The 14,415-nt window shown below is 40.8% G+C and overlaps 1 protein-coding gene across 3 annotated transcripts in view; it reads right to left on the minus strand.

Moving 5' to 3' along the window:
• LOC110508374 (far upstream element-binding protein 3) overlaps positions 1-13,539 on the minus strand; it is a 64,190-nt gene extending 50,651 nt beyond the window's left edge. The window contains exons 1-6 of one of the 3 annotated variants that reach the window (XM_021588869.2): positions 13,171-13,539; positions 8,667-8,751; positions 2,635-2,668; positions 2,061-2,110; positions 677-748; positions 347-404 (exon numbers count right to left, since the gene is read on the minus strand). In XM_021588869.2, coding sequence (XP_021444544.2) covers positions 347-404; positions 677-748; positions 2,061-2,110; positions 2,635-2,668; positions 8,667-8,751; positions 13,171-13,272 — 401 coding nt within the window. In that variant the 5' untranslated portion in view covers positions 13,273-13,539. The remainder of the gene's footprint in view (positions 1-346; positions 405-676; positions 749-2,060; positions 2,111-2,634; positions 2,669-8,666; positions 8,752-13,170) is intronic. The other 2 variants (XM_021588871.2, XM_021588868.2) reach the window with 2 other exon arrangements.
• Positions 13,540-14,415: the final 876 nt, after the last annotated feature.

The raw sequence follows: 14,415 nt of genomic DNA on the forward strand, positions 1-14,415 counted from the left end.
GATTTCCTACAATGACTGTCCTACAGTGTCTCAAGACTTTATCTGAGTGGTCCACAATGTGGTTTTTAAAAATGTATTATGCCTTGTCAAAACTGTAGTATTGTGGAGTGACCGTTAAATATATATATTTTTACCTAATTCCAACAGGGTTACAGTTGATACTGTGAGCATCTATAGACCGTAAATATGGGGACTTCCCACATAATATGGGGCCATTAAATGCAATAGGGTACACTCAAGACGGAAACATATTGTTCTTTTCAAAATGACAAAGGATGTCGACGGTTCTTTACTGCTACTGAGTTTATAGAATTTAACACGTTCAACCGTCAATCTAGAAACTCACTCAATGCTCTCAGGGGTTCCAGTGAGGGAGCAGGCTCTGTCCATCATACCTCCACTCTCTACCATGACAAACAGACAGTCAGCATCATGTATAGAACAGCATACAGTTAAAGGAGTCAAGTTTCCAAGATAGAGCCCCTTCAGTATTGAGCAAAAACAGTCATGATAATCCATTTTGCATTGCTGACAGCGCATCAAGCTAGCTGACAACACTCATACTATATGTTGCTGAGATATTCAACTAAAAGCACTCTGATATTAGTTACTATATCATATGAAGGTTGGAAGTGTGTGTAGTCAGACATTATGGGACATATTGATGGCTGCTTACCAGACGCAATTTGAATCTTACACCCGGACTCCAGCTGGATTCTTGTAATTTGTTCTCCTCCTCTGCCTATGACTAAAATAAATGGGAGGAGAGGAAAATAAAAGTGGGATGGGAGAGGAGAAAATAGTTCAGGTAATGTGTCGGACAAAATAAATACTAGGGCTGACCCCGTTAAAGTCGACTGGTTGATTGTTTGGTCGATAGGCTGATGGTTTAACAGTATTTGATTTGTCGAGCAGTCGCAAATAGATTGGTTTCTTTCATGGCACATGACACCAGTCTGATTTGCGCCTGGCTTAGTGGACTAATCCATTGAGGAGGCCGCGGGGAGATGACACAGTCCAGGAAGGGGTGTGGCTAAGATACACAAGCCACATCTTTCTCCAGAATGAGCTCTCTCCTGCCATTTCATTCACATTCATTGTGACAAATGTTAGACTTTGAGCGTTAGTGTATCAATTCCTCATTACATATCACCAGTAGTAGCTTACATTTACCGTTAATCCCCATAATCTACTTTGTTATTTGGTTAGGGTAATTACTGTTAATGCATTCAATATATTGTTACAGTTGTTGACCATTCTGATTTTCACAGAGTAGACACCTTGTTTGCATAGATCACAACCTATGCTACTCTTGTGAGAAAGAAGTTTAAGTTTATTTCATTCCATTTACGAGTTGTCAATTTATTCTTTGTCTTTTGTTTTGAGCGCTCCTGTCAATGTTGAGTAAGGACGCGCACCTGATTACACATTTTGAAGTGGGCCGAGCTACCTAACCTGTGACCTGTGCGCAAATGTAGGTCTATAAATGTGCCCATTTGGGGATGTCTAATAGTATTTCTGATTGAATAAATGCTGCAATATGTAACTTTTTGGGTGGCATGACCAAATTCATATAGAAATATGTGTTATAGATCTGTCACTCATTGCAAGCAAGTCTAAGAAAGAGTAGATCTGTTTTACGTGGGCTATTTCTATGTTTCCAGGTTTTAAGTTTAGTTTTTGCATCTTTTACTTTAGGTTTTGTACACTAGCTTCAAACAGCTGAAAATACAATGTTCATTTTTGATTTTCTTTCTTCTGGTTAGGCTCTCAGGCTCCCTCAAATAATTTGCGTGTCCTCCTAATCAAACAGTGTGCTTAAAGCATAACAACAAACTCAGTACATATAGTTGATTTTATTACAACACAGGCACGCAGTGTGTCTACACATCTGAACATTTCCACCAATCGATTGGTCAAAAGACGACGACTCTCGGTCTGACATTTTATTTCGTCAGGGACAACACTAATGAATACATCCTTAACATAATTCAAAACAAAGCATACAAAGACAAAACCATCCCAAACCACAGAGCACACCTCCCATAACATGTACTTACTGAATCCAACCATTCTATCAGGCACTTTAAAGTCTTCTGTCATGACAGCCCTAAATGACAAAAGGGTGGGGTGAAAAGAGACCAAATATATCAAATAAAAAGGCCAGCAGATGTCAAATTATTACATTCCATCACTCCATTCAACAATGTGAACTACACTGAACAAAAATATAAATGCAACATCTAAAGTGCTGGTCCCATGCTTCATTAAATAAAAAATGCCTTTAATGTTCCATATGCACAAAAAAACAAATTTCTCTAAAATGTGCACAAATTTGCTTGTCTCCCTGTTAGTTAACATTTCTCCTTTGCCAAGATAATCCATCCACCTGACAGGTGTGGCATATCTAGATTCTGATTAAACATCACGGTCATTACACAGGTGCAACTTGTGCTGGGGACAATAAAAGGCTAAAATGTGCAGTTGTCACAACACAATGCTACAGATGTCATGTTGAGGGAGCGTGCAATTGGCATGCTGACTGAAGGAATGTCCTCATCGCACAGATTTCTCAATCAATACCTATTTAGTCTGTCAATACAGCGGGTAAATTGGTGCTGGCTACAGGCTTACCTTTGATGTACCATGGCTCCCAGCTGGTTACCTACTGTGAGGGAAATAGACAAGAGCCAACCAGGGATGGGACCAGAGCCAGATGGAGATGCAGTGGAGAGAGAAAAAGATTAGAAGTATTAACTGCATCCTGCACCTGTGCCAAAGAGCCCAATTGCAGGAGTTATGCGCCTGGGCAGAGGGTGAAAATGATGAGATGGATCTGTCAATATTTTTTTTATATCAGACACACAGCTGGATGTCGAAGTAAAGTGTGTGTGCAATACACCCCCCCACTAGGAGATGAGCCTATGACAGGTATGAAGTTGGGTATGCTAGCTAAGCTAACCCCCTCCCAGTTAATAGCATATTAGACATGCCTCCCTCTGGCCAGAACCCAAAGCTAGGGGATGAAGCTTGGCACGGCACAGACTCCAGCTATTCCTTCAACATTAACAAACCAGAGACAATAATAGGCTACAACAGGCCGAAAACAACTGACGGAGAAGCCGAGAGGGCTCATCCGAAATGCAGCGTATCATGTAACAGCCCAGATGAGTAAAGGATACACTACCCCACTACTTTTTATGATGACTATTAGCCAAAGTAAAAAATAGAGTCTTAAGTCTAATTGAAATGCCCATTAGTTGAATGAATCCAATAATAAAATTGCAAGCAGCAATGAACAGGGTTCACAGGATGACAGAAAGGACAAGATCAGATGGATAACAAAGCAAGCACTATCATGTGGGAACTTTCTTCCTTATAAAGCAATCAGTAAAGTTCAGTCTAGTGCTGTAGGTTGATTATCTTTGAATGCAGCAGGTAATCATTCTTAAAGGGATACTTTGGGATTTTGGCAATGAGGCCCTTTACCTACTTCCCCAGTCAGATGAACTCGACCTTTTGTATGTCTCTCTGTGTCCAGTATAAAGAAAGGTAGAGGTAGTTTCGCGAGCCAACGCTAATTAGAGAGTTAGCGCAAAAGCTAGTTTGCAAATAGTATCCATGAGTTCATCTGACTGTGGGGAAGCAGGTAAAGGGCCTCATTGCCAAAATCCCAAAGTATCCCTTAACGTGTTCACTTAATGTATTGAGTTTATATACCAGTTTCCCAAGTGGCACTGCGGTCTAAGGCACTGCATCTCAATGCTAGAGGCGTCACTACAGACCCTGGTTTGATTCCAGGCTGTATCACAACCAGACGTGATTGGGAGTCCCCATAGGGCAGTGCCGTCAACGTAAATAAGAATTTGTTCTTAACTGACTTTCCTAGTCAAATAAAACTTTTAAAAGTTGATAGGCCAGAGTGAAGTGAATTTAAAGTGGTTTATTGAATTTAAAGTGAATTTAAAGTGGTTTATTAAAATGGACACATTAATCTGATTTGCCTTTACCATGGGCCTACATATCGAATTTGGAGTTATTTGATAACATTTTTAAGATACGGTCCTTCAGAATAGAGGAAAATCTATGGGCCAGTGAGGCAAATGTATTCCCCATGAGGAAAAACACCTACATAAAAAGGTCCAAGTCTCTAGGTCAAACGGGGCGACGGATATGAGGATTTAGCCAGGATAGGCCGTCATTATAAATAAGATTTAGTTCTTAACTGACTTGCCTAGTTAAATAAGGGTTAAATAAAACCATTTTAAAAAGTTGATAGGCCAATGTGGAGCGAATTTAAAGTGGTTTATTCAATGGACACATTAATCTGATTTGCCAATAACTCAGCCATCTTTTGACCAATCCCTTAGCTTTTCTCAAACTAAATTAAGACATGTACCATGGGCCTACATTCCATTTATACCTATTGTTCATGAGAAGATGTGAAATATTTTTAGCATATGTGCTGATACGCCGCTACTGGTATAGCGTGGCCATCTTTAAACGCATGAACTTTTGTTTCTCAAACTCTTTAGGGGCTGTTGTGATGAGTCCGAAGACCAAATTCGGAGTGAATTTGACTTTTAGTCAATTTTTATTTTTCCAATCTTGAGTCATTTGACCATGTAAAGGAAAAAAACGAAATAAGAATTCAGATAATAACAATAGGTATCAGCTTCGTTTAGCCTGATGCGACAAAATGATTCCGCTGCTCTGTTGTTCGCTACATACTTTAGTCAGACTGCCATCATTGAAGTCGTTTGTGGTGATGAAGGGCATTGTACAAAACAAAGTCACCAGCGATTGGATCGTCTCTAACCAATCAAAGTATCAAAGCCAATGATGAATTTTCAAACCGCTGTGTTTTTGCTCTGGGCCAACCCATCGGTTTCTGGACCAATCAGATCGTCCCAAATGTGTATGCATTCGGTGAAGAGGTACTCGGGGAGGTACTCAGATCCAGACTCATTGCAGAGAAGACACTAAAGAAGAGAAGACACTAAAGTCAATGGGCGTGGAGAAGCATCGAGTCTGGGTAGCCAGGCAAAGCATCGCTGTGAATCTCTAATAATAAAACTGCAATTTACATTTACGTCATTTAGCAGACACTCTTATCCAGAGCGACTTACAGTAGTAGTGAGTGCATACATTTTTATACTAGTCCCCGTGGGAATCGAACCCACAACCGTGGCGTTGCAAATTACATCAAAGTTGGATCAGCCTGTAGTGTGGTTTTCCACTTTTGAGTGTGACTCCAAATCCAGACCTCCATGGGTTGATAAATTTGATTTCCATTGATAATTTGTGTGATTTTGTTGTCAGCACATTCAACTATGTAAAGAAAAAAGTATTTAATAAGAATATTTCATTCATTCAGATCTAGGGTGTGTTATTTTAGTGTTCCCTTTACTTTTTTGAGCAGTGTATTATCGAATAGATATTTGAAAAACACCTTGAGGATTGATTATAAAAAACGTTTGCCATGTTTCTGTCGATATTATGGATATAATTTGGAATTTTTGTCTACGTTGTCGTGACCGCTATTTCCGGTGGATTCCTGGGCATAACGCATCAAACTAACGGAGGTATTTGGATATAAAAAATATATTTATTGAACAAAAGGAAAATTTGCTGTCTAACTGGGAGTCTCGTGAGTGAAAACATCCGAGGATCAAAGGTAAACGATTGCTTTTCTGATTTTCGTGACCAAGTTTCCTGCCTCTAGGTGTACATAATGTTTTTCTAGTATATCGATAAACTTACACAAACGCTTGTATTGTTTTCGCTGTAAAGCATCATTTCAAAATCTGAAACGACAGGGTGATTAACAAAAGGCTAAGCTGTGTTTTGCTATATTTTACTTGTGATTTCATGAATATGAATATTTTCTGGTAAGATTATTTGACCGTTGCGCTATGCTATTTAGCGTAGTTGATGACAATTATCCCGGATTCAGGAATGGTGGTTCCAAGAGGTTATTAAGGAAGGAAGAAGCCACTGCTCCAAAACCACCATAAAAACGGTTTGCAACTGCACATGGGGACAAAGATCGTACTTTTTGGAGAAATGTCTTCTGGTCTGATGAAACAAAAATAGAAGTGTTTGACCATAATGACCATCATTATATTTGGAGGAAAAAGGGGGAGGATTGCAAGCTGAAGAACACCATCCCAACCGTGAAGCACGGGGGTGGCAGCATCATGTTGTGGGTGTGCTTTGCTGCAGGAGGGACTGGTGCACTTCACAAAATAGATGGCTTCATGAGGCAGGAAAATTAGGTGGATATATTGAAGCAACATCAGTCAGAAAGTTAAAGCTGGTCGCAAATGGATCTTCCAAATGGACAATGACCTCGAGTATACTTCCAAAGTTGTGGCAAAATGGCTTAAGGACAACAAAGTCAAGGTATTGGAGTGCCCATCACAAAGCCCTGACCTCCATCCTATAGATAATTTGTGGGAAGCATGTGGAAGGCTACCCAAAACGTTTGACCCAAGTTAAACATTTTAAAGGCAATGCTACCAAATACTAATTGAGTGTATGTAAACTTCTGACCCACTGGGAATGTGAAGAAAGAAATAAAACCTTATGATTTGGTCACACCTAATGTTTTTTCTTTCTCATGGGTTTGTTTTGAGTTGTCAGCCTAATGACGGCTCATTTCAATGGCAGCTTTTTGGACTTCATATTGAGGGTTAAATGCAACAGATTCCAAATGCCACACTTGAAATCAACTCTAGACATTTTATCTGCTTACTTGTAAATTACCTAATGAGGGGATAAAACACACCTGGCCATGGAACAGCTGAGCGGCCAATTGTCCAATTACTTTTGGTCCCTTAGAAAGGGGGGACCACATGTAAAAAGTCCTGTAATTCCTACACCGTCCACCCGATTTGGATGTAAAAACCAAACAATTTATTCATCATTTAGTTTCAACTCCAATATGCTGTGGTAGACAGCTAAAAGAAAAATTTGGTCAATGCCCAAATATTTATGGACATGACTGCATATTTCAGATAATTCAAAGTATCTACCCTTTGCCTTGACAGCTTTGCACACACAACCAGGTTCATGAGGAATGCTTTTCCAACAGCCTTGAAGTAGTTCACACATATGCTGAGCACTTGTTGGCAGCTTTTCCTTCACTCTGCGGTCTAACTAATCCCAAACCATCTCAATTGGGTTGAGGTCGGGTGATTGCGGAGGCCAGGTCATCTGATGCAGCACTCCATCACTCTCCTTCTTGGTCAAATAGCCCTTACACAGCCTGGAGGTGTGTTTTGGGTCATTGTCCTGTTGAAAAACAATGATAGTCCCACTAAGTGCAAACCAGATGGGATGGCGTATCGCTGCAGAATGGCATATCGCTACAAGATGCTGTGGTAGCCATGCTGGTGTGCCTTGAATTCTAAATAAATCACAGACAGTGTCACCAGCAAAGCACCCCCACACCTCCTCCTCCATGCTTCCCGGTGGGAACCACAAATGCGGAGATCATCCGTTCACCTAATCTGCATCTCACAAAGACATGGCGATTGGAACCAAAAATCTCAAATTTGGACTCATCAGACCAACGGACTGATTTCCACCGGTCTAATGTCCATTACTTGCGTTTCTTGGCCCAAGCAAGTCTATTCTCCTTATTGGTGTCCTTTAGTAGTTGTTTCTTTTCAGCAATTCGAGCATGAAGGCCTGATTCACAGTCTCCTCTGAACAGTTGGTGTTGAGATGTGTCTCTTACTTGAACTCTGTGAAGCATTTATTTGAGCTGAAATTTCTGAGGCTGGTAACTCTAACTTATCCTCTGCAGCAGAGGTAAGTCTGGGTCTTCTTTTCCTGTGGCAGTCATCATGAGAGCAAGTTTCATCATAGCACTTGATGGTTTTTGCGACTGCATTTGAGAAACTTTAGAAGTTCTTGAAAGTTCTTGACTGACATTCATGTCTAAAAGTAATGATGGACTGTCGTTTCTCTTTGCTTATTTGAGCTGTTCTTCTCATAATATAACTTGGTCTTTTACCAGACAGCCCTATCGTCTGTATACCAGCCCTACCTTGTCACAACACAACTGACTGGCTCAAACGCATTAAGGAAATAAATTCCACAAACTAACTTAACAAGGCACACCTGTTAATTGAAATGCATTCCAGGTGAGTACCTCATGAAGCTGGATGAGAGAATTCCAAGTGTGCAAAGCTGTCATCAAGGCAAAGGGTGGCTACTTTGAAGAATCTCAAATATATTTTGATTTGTAAAACACTTTATTGGTTACTACATGATTCCATATAAGTGATTTCATAGTTTTGATGGTTTCACTATTAATCTGCAAAGTAGAAAATTGTAAAAATAAAGAAAAACCCTGGAATGAGAAGGTGTGTCCAAACCTTTAACTAGCACTGTAAGTTGAAACAGAACTCAAAAAAATTCAAAAGTAGAATAAAAACATTTTAAACTGAGGTAAACCTTAACACTTGGACATGAACATTTCTGATCCAAAATTTTGAAAGCTTTTACTATTGGCTTTTATGGTATGTGTTTAGAAAATTGTTACGATAACCGACAATATGTTCATGAACTCGTTTGGAGGTAAGAAGATTAAAACATTGTGAAAACCACAGGAAACTATCCTTTTAAATCGTTGGCGGGAGAGAAATGGAGGTTACCTCCATCTTCCACCGAACGCTTCTGGCCCCCATAGCCATACATGGAGGGGTCTACAATTTGCTCATTCCCCATCTTTGCTGCCATCTGAAAGGTGAGAAAAAATAATAATAATTACTTCACAGATTTTCTATACAACAGTTAATCCATTCATTGTATCCATTGTTGCATTACACATAAATGGCTAATTGCATTAAGTTTTCCCAAATTGCTAGTGCTATGACCACATTACATTTTAGTCACATACGGGCTCAATTAGGGTTAAATGGATACTTCAGGATTTTGGCAATGTACCTTTATCTAATTCCCCCAGAGTCAGATGAACTCATGGATATCATTTTTATTACTCCGTGTCTAGTATGAAGTTAGTTAGAGGTAGTTTTGCGTTCAAATGCAAACTAGTAGATACACATAGTCATTGCTCTAATGCTAGTTAGCATTTGTTCTTGAAACTACCTCTAATTTCCTTCTTACTAGACACTTTTTTATTTGATTTTAACTTTCGACCAATCGATTATATAGACACATCTATTGTGTTTTAATCAAATAAAGTATATGCACTGAGCTTGTCTGATGCTTTAAGCGCACTGTTTGATTAAATAATAGAAGCACAAGCATTTCGCTACACTCACATTAATATCTGCTGACCATGTGTATGTGAACAATAACATTTGATTTGAATAATTAAGACAAATGACTAGCAGGAGTCCAACTCAACTTATTTGATTGTGCTGGGCTCGGCTCAGACTTGCTGCACTGGGTTTTTAAAAAATGACAGTAAGTGACTGTAAACTAGCACCCATTGTCTCACTCTCCTCCCTGCTGCAGCGACCACCACAGAACATCAACAGTGTTTATAGTGTTGTCTCTCTCCTCCCTGCTGCAGCGACCACCACAGAACATCAGTGTTTATTGCGCTGTCCGTGTTTCTGAAACTGCAACATAATTACAGCCATTTCTGACTTTAAAGTTCTGTTACTGAAACCCCTCATTTGTTTAGGAAAAGCATTCCCGATTCCCCCAACCCTTGCTCTGTTTCCGTGACCCATGCACATGAACAATAGGGCCTGATCTATAGCATATCATAATCACGTCTCACATCAATAAATTGGTTATAACAAACAGATGTCTCAAGTTGAGGGAATGTGCAATTGGTATGCTGACAGCAGGAATGTCCAACAGAGCTGTGCCAGAGAATTTAATGTTAATTTCTCTACCATTAGCCGTCACCAACATTGTTATAGAGAATTTGGCAGTACGTCACAACCACAGACCATGTGTAATCACGCCAGCCCAGGACCTTCACATCCAGCTTCTCTTTTGTGGGGAAAAACCCTTTATAATTGGCTGGGCCTGGCTCCCCAGTGGGTGGGCTTTGCTCCTAAGCGTGTGTGTGGGGGTGGGGCTACGCCCTCCCAGCCGGCCCAAGGCTGCACCCCTGCCCAGTCATGTGAAATCCATAGATAAGGGTATCATTTATTTATTTCAATTGACTGACTTTCTATGAACTGTAACTCAGGTAAAATCTTTGAAGTTGTTGCATGTTGTGTTCATAATTCTGTTCAGTATAATTTGACCGTTTAGAACATGTAAACACTAAACAAATAAGCGTACCAGAGAGTCTGTTGTAACTTTTTTGTTAAGCCTTTATTACAGCAAAGACTCAAAGCAGTTGCATTCATTCTTGAATGCAATTTCCAAAATAGAATGGTTTATTTATTGCAGGCCAGTCAAGTTCATCCACACTGATCTTGACAAACAATTTCTGTATGGACCTCGCTTTGTGCATATGGGCATTGTCATGTTGAAACATGAAAGGGCTTCATACATCTGTTACCTCAAAGTTACCAAAAATGTAATTGTATGCTGTAGGTAGCTTCCCTTCAACTGAAACTAAGGGGCCTAACCCGAACCAAGAACAACAGCCCCAGCCCATTCATTATTCCTTCTCCACCAAACTTTACAGTTGGCAATATGCATTCGGGCAGGTAGCGTTCTCCTGGCATCCGCCAAACCCAGATTCACCCGTCGGACTGCCAGATGGTTTATCACTCCAGAGAACACGTTTCCACTGCTCTGGAATACAATGGCGGTGGGCATTACGCCACTCCAGCCGATGCTTGGCATTGGCCATGTAGTGTAGCAACATGGTCTAGGAAAAGGCGCCAACTTAACAGCGCACTGATGTTTTCAGAACCGTGAACAGCGACCACTATCCAACGCAGGAGAGAGTGCATTTGTTCTGAAATAATATAATTGTTATTAGCGATGCACCATTCTTCTTAGGTAAAATATCCATTAACAACTTCCGCAGCACGTCTTAAAGTGGACTGTGCCATCCCCACAGCCTCCACAACGTATTAGTCCACTCAGAAAGGCACGAATCAGACAGGTGTCTTAGAAGAAACAAAAATTATAGACATAAAAATGATATCCATGACTTCTCCAGACTCTAGGGACGTAGATAAAGGGTCTCGTTGACAAAATCCCAAAATTTGCCTGTAAGCGCCTTTGCACAAGGGCACATCGACATATTTTTCACCTAGCTGGCTTTGGGATTCAAAACAGCGACCCTTTGGTTGCTGGTCTTACGCTCTTAACCGCTAGGCTACCTGCCGCCCCAGGGTAGCCTAGTGGTCTTAGGCTCTTAAACGCTAGGCTACCTGCCACCCCAGTGTAACCTAGTGGTCTTATGCTCTTAACCGCTAGACTACCTACCTGCCGCCCCAGGGTAGCCTAGTAGTCTTATGCTCTTAACCGCTAGGCTACCTGCCGCCCCAGGGTAACCTAATGGTCTTATGCTCTTAACCGCTAGACTACCTGCCGCCCCAGGGTAACCTAGTGGTCTTATGCTCTTAACCGCTAGGCTACCTGCCGCCCCACACGTCAAGCAAATCCAATATCTGTAGGTCAAAAGCATCATGAGCGCTAGGGCCACCATCTGCTGAATAACAACAACACGCAGTTGACTCACCGGCAACTGAAATGTCTAAACCAGCGGTAACCAACTTTATTTTTTTTTACACAACTACAAAAACATGAACCTAATAAAAACTATTTGTAGGAATGAGTTGTGTGCAGTAGGCCAAATACATTGTCACAGCATTTTACCTGACAATATTGTTTTTCTCTGAACATATTATATTTCCGAAAGCAAGCTTTGATTAAAAAAAGAAATCAGTTGGTGTAGCACTTGCGAGGCACAGCTGAGCATAAATTTGAATTATTCGCTTTTTTATTTTACTGGACTGATGTTACCAGCTTCTGATGGTCATGGTGCTTTCAAGACAACTGGGAACTCGGAGAAAAAAGAAAAAAAAATGGGGATCAAATCATAACTTCAGGTCAGAAAGTCTGAGCTCTAGATCTGCCTGATTTTCCAAGTTGGATGACAGTTAAAAACTGTTTTTCCCAATGGATCTAGTCCCCCCCACCCCTGAACTTTGAGTTGCCAATGTATGCCGATGCAGTTGTACCATTCTCCTTCCAAATAAATTCTTGTCAACTCTTGAAATGATTTTGAATCTTTCAGGGGCCAAGTTATCACCTCTCCATGAGTTTTGGTGCTAAAGTGCAAGTTTCTGTCAAATGTAATAGATGGGTCAATCAATCAAAACTAAATAATGTATATTTCGCACAAGGGAGCACTGTAATATCAGATTTGGCCAGGATAGGCTGTCATTGTAAATAATAATGTGTTCTTATTAACTGACTTGCCTAGTTAAATAAAGGTTTTTAAAAAAAAGTTTTATCCCTAACCTTTATGATGCACAAAAAATAGCCACGTTAGTTATAGTAGTTGGCTAGTAAAAATATGTTTTGCTCGTCCCGAAAAACACTTTGTTTTATAAGATAAAATATAACATAGTACTGAATTAACCTACTCCCTAAACGGGTTCCTGACTAGACACCACCCGCTCCCCGAAGTGTATATCTGGTGCTTGCCAGTTACATAATGGAGCTACAAACTTTGACACTGTCTCAACAGGGGAGGGAGGGGCAACTGGATCAATGTTGTCTACCTACCACTGGGAAACAAAACGGATATCTGTTTAAAAACGAGTGGATGGGTTTGGAACCTTCGACCACTTGTCACAGATTGTTATGGGTTTCAACCCCAGAACTTCAGTGACTGAACAACAGGTTGCATGTGGACACGTGTAGAAAACGTAGCTAGCTAGTTAGCTACCTAGCTGGATTAACGAAGTCACTTGAAGACATTAACACGGTTAACTACATAAAAACATTGTTTCCTGTCGTGCCCTGTTGTATCCAAAAATGAACGAGCACGAGTATTCATTGCGAACTCGAAACTATTGTGGTTGTCAACTAGCTTAGCATGCTAGTTAGCCGGCTAGGTAACATTAGCTGTCTAGCTAGTGTGTTTTTCCATGAGCGCATAGCATAAACTGGTGATGGGCGAGTTAAAATAAAAGTGTTTTCGTCGTTTAAAAGGCTTAGTTCAAAATCAATCGATTTCTTTGCGAGTGTTTATACTGTTATTACCTGTCGAGCCCGATGTAAAGCGTCGGCGAAGCCGTCAGCTTTCATTCCGGGCTGAGCCACGGAGGCCTGTCCCTGCACCAACTCCGCCATCATCATCATCATCCCCAGACTTCTCAGCTGTTGTTTGTACAATCCGCTTCCGCGTTCGGTCACGTGGAAAAGCACTGCACTGCAAGGTTGTTACCACAGCCACAAAGTCAAAAGGCTACATTAAAGACAGTACTAAAACTGCCTCTCCAATAGAAATCCCAGATTACACTTGTAGGCGATGTCATGGCGCGACCTTGGGTAGCAAAATGTACGCGCAGAAACACGGAATGGGGTCTAACATTTGTCTCACACCGAATTGCGCATGTGCAGGAAGTCAAACTAGTAATGCCTTTGATATAGTTATTTTATACAAAAAAAAACATGTTCGACTACTGAACACATTGGCTCGACTCTAGGCTGTGCCTTTAGAATTTGAGAAAATTAACAACTAAGGAAGAATGTTTCACTTCTCTAACCCCAAACAACAGCTTGGTCTGACTTGCAAAGCGTTCCAGAAAGCCTCGAACCAGAGATTTCGCCTGTTGAAAAACGTGAAGCATCCAGTTGGCGTTTCCACTCACTACCAAATATGGTGATGAGCGGAAGCCCAGTGGCCGGTAACGGGAGAGGATCGATTTTGGCAGATATTCTGCAAATGTTCTTATCGATAAAGCATTTGATCTCCATTCAGTTCTCTATTTCCAAAACTACAATCTGTAAAAGGCAGAGTGGACTGAAGTTTGTAGACTTTACCCTTTCCCCCAAACAAATTATGGTGTTGTTTAGAAGGAGTACAAGAACGAAATGAGACATTGCACACACTTGCTTCACAGAGTAGACATTCCCTAAATGAAATGTGCAAAAATTAGCTAGAATGTGCCAATCGGATCTTCCTAGCTCGTTCTTGTCTCTGCCCACCTCTTCGCTTCTTCTGCCTGCTATGATTAATTTGCTCCCATTGGAAAGTAAAGGCTCTGAAGGAAATGGCACCGAAGGAGATGACCTCTGTTTTATGATCCCATAATCAATTGTGCTATTGTGTATGGTTTCTTTTGCGTTATTTGAAGCTTATTTTGTACATAATGTTCTTGCCACCTTGTCTTATGACCGAAAAGAGCTTCTTGATATCAGGGCGGCGATTACTCACCCCGTACTGGACTGGAGGAATTTTTCTTCTTCAATGAGTTGAATGGGAAGGATTTCCTCCAGACACCC

This window comes from Oncorhynchus mykiss, chromosome 28 (genome assembly GCF_013265735.2).
Source record: "Oncorhynchus mykiss isolate Arlee chromosome 28, USDA_OmykA_1.1, whole genome shotgun sequence".
Lineage (NCBI taxonomy): Eukaryota > Metazoa > Chordata > Actinopteri > Salmoniformes > Salmonidae > Oncorhynchus > Oncorhynchus mykiss.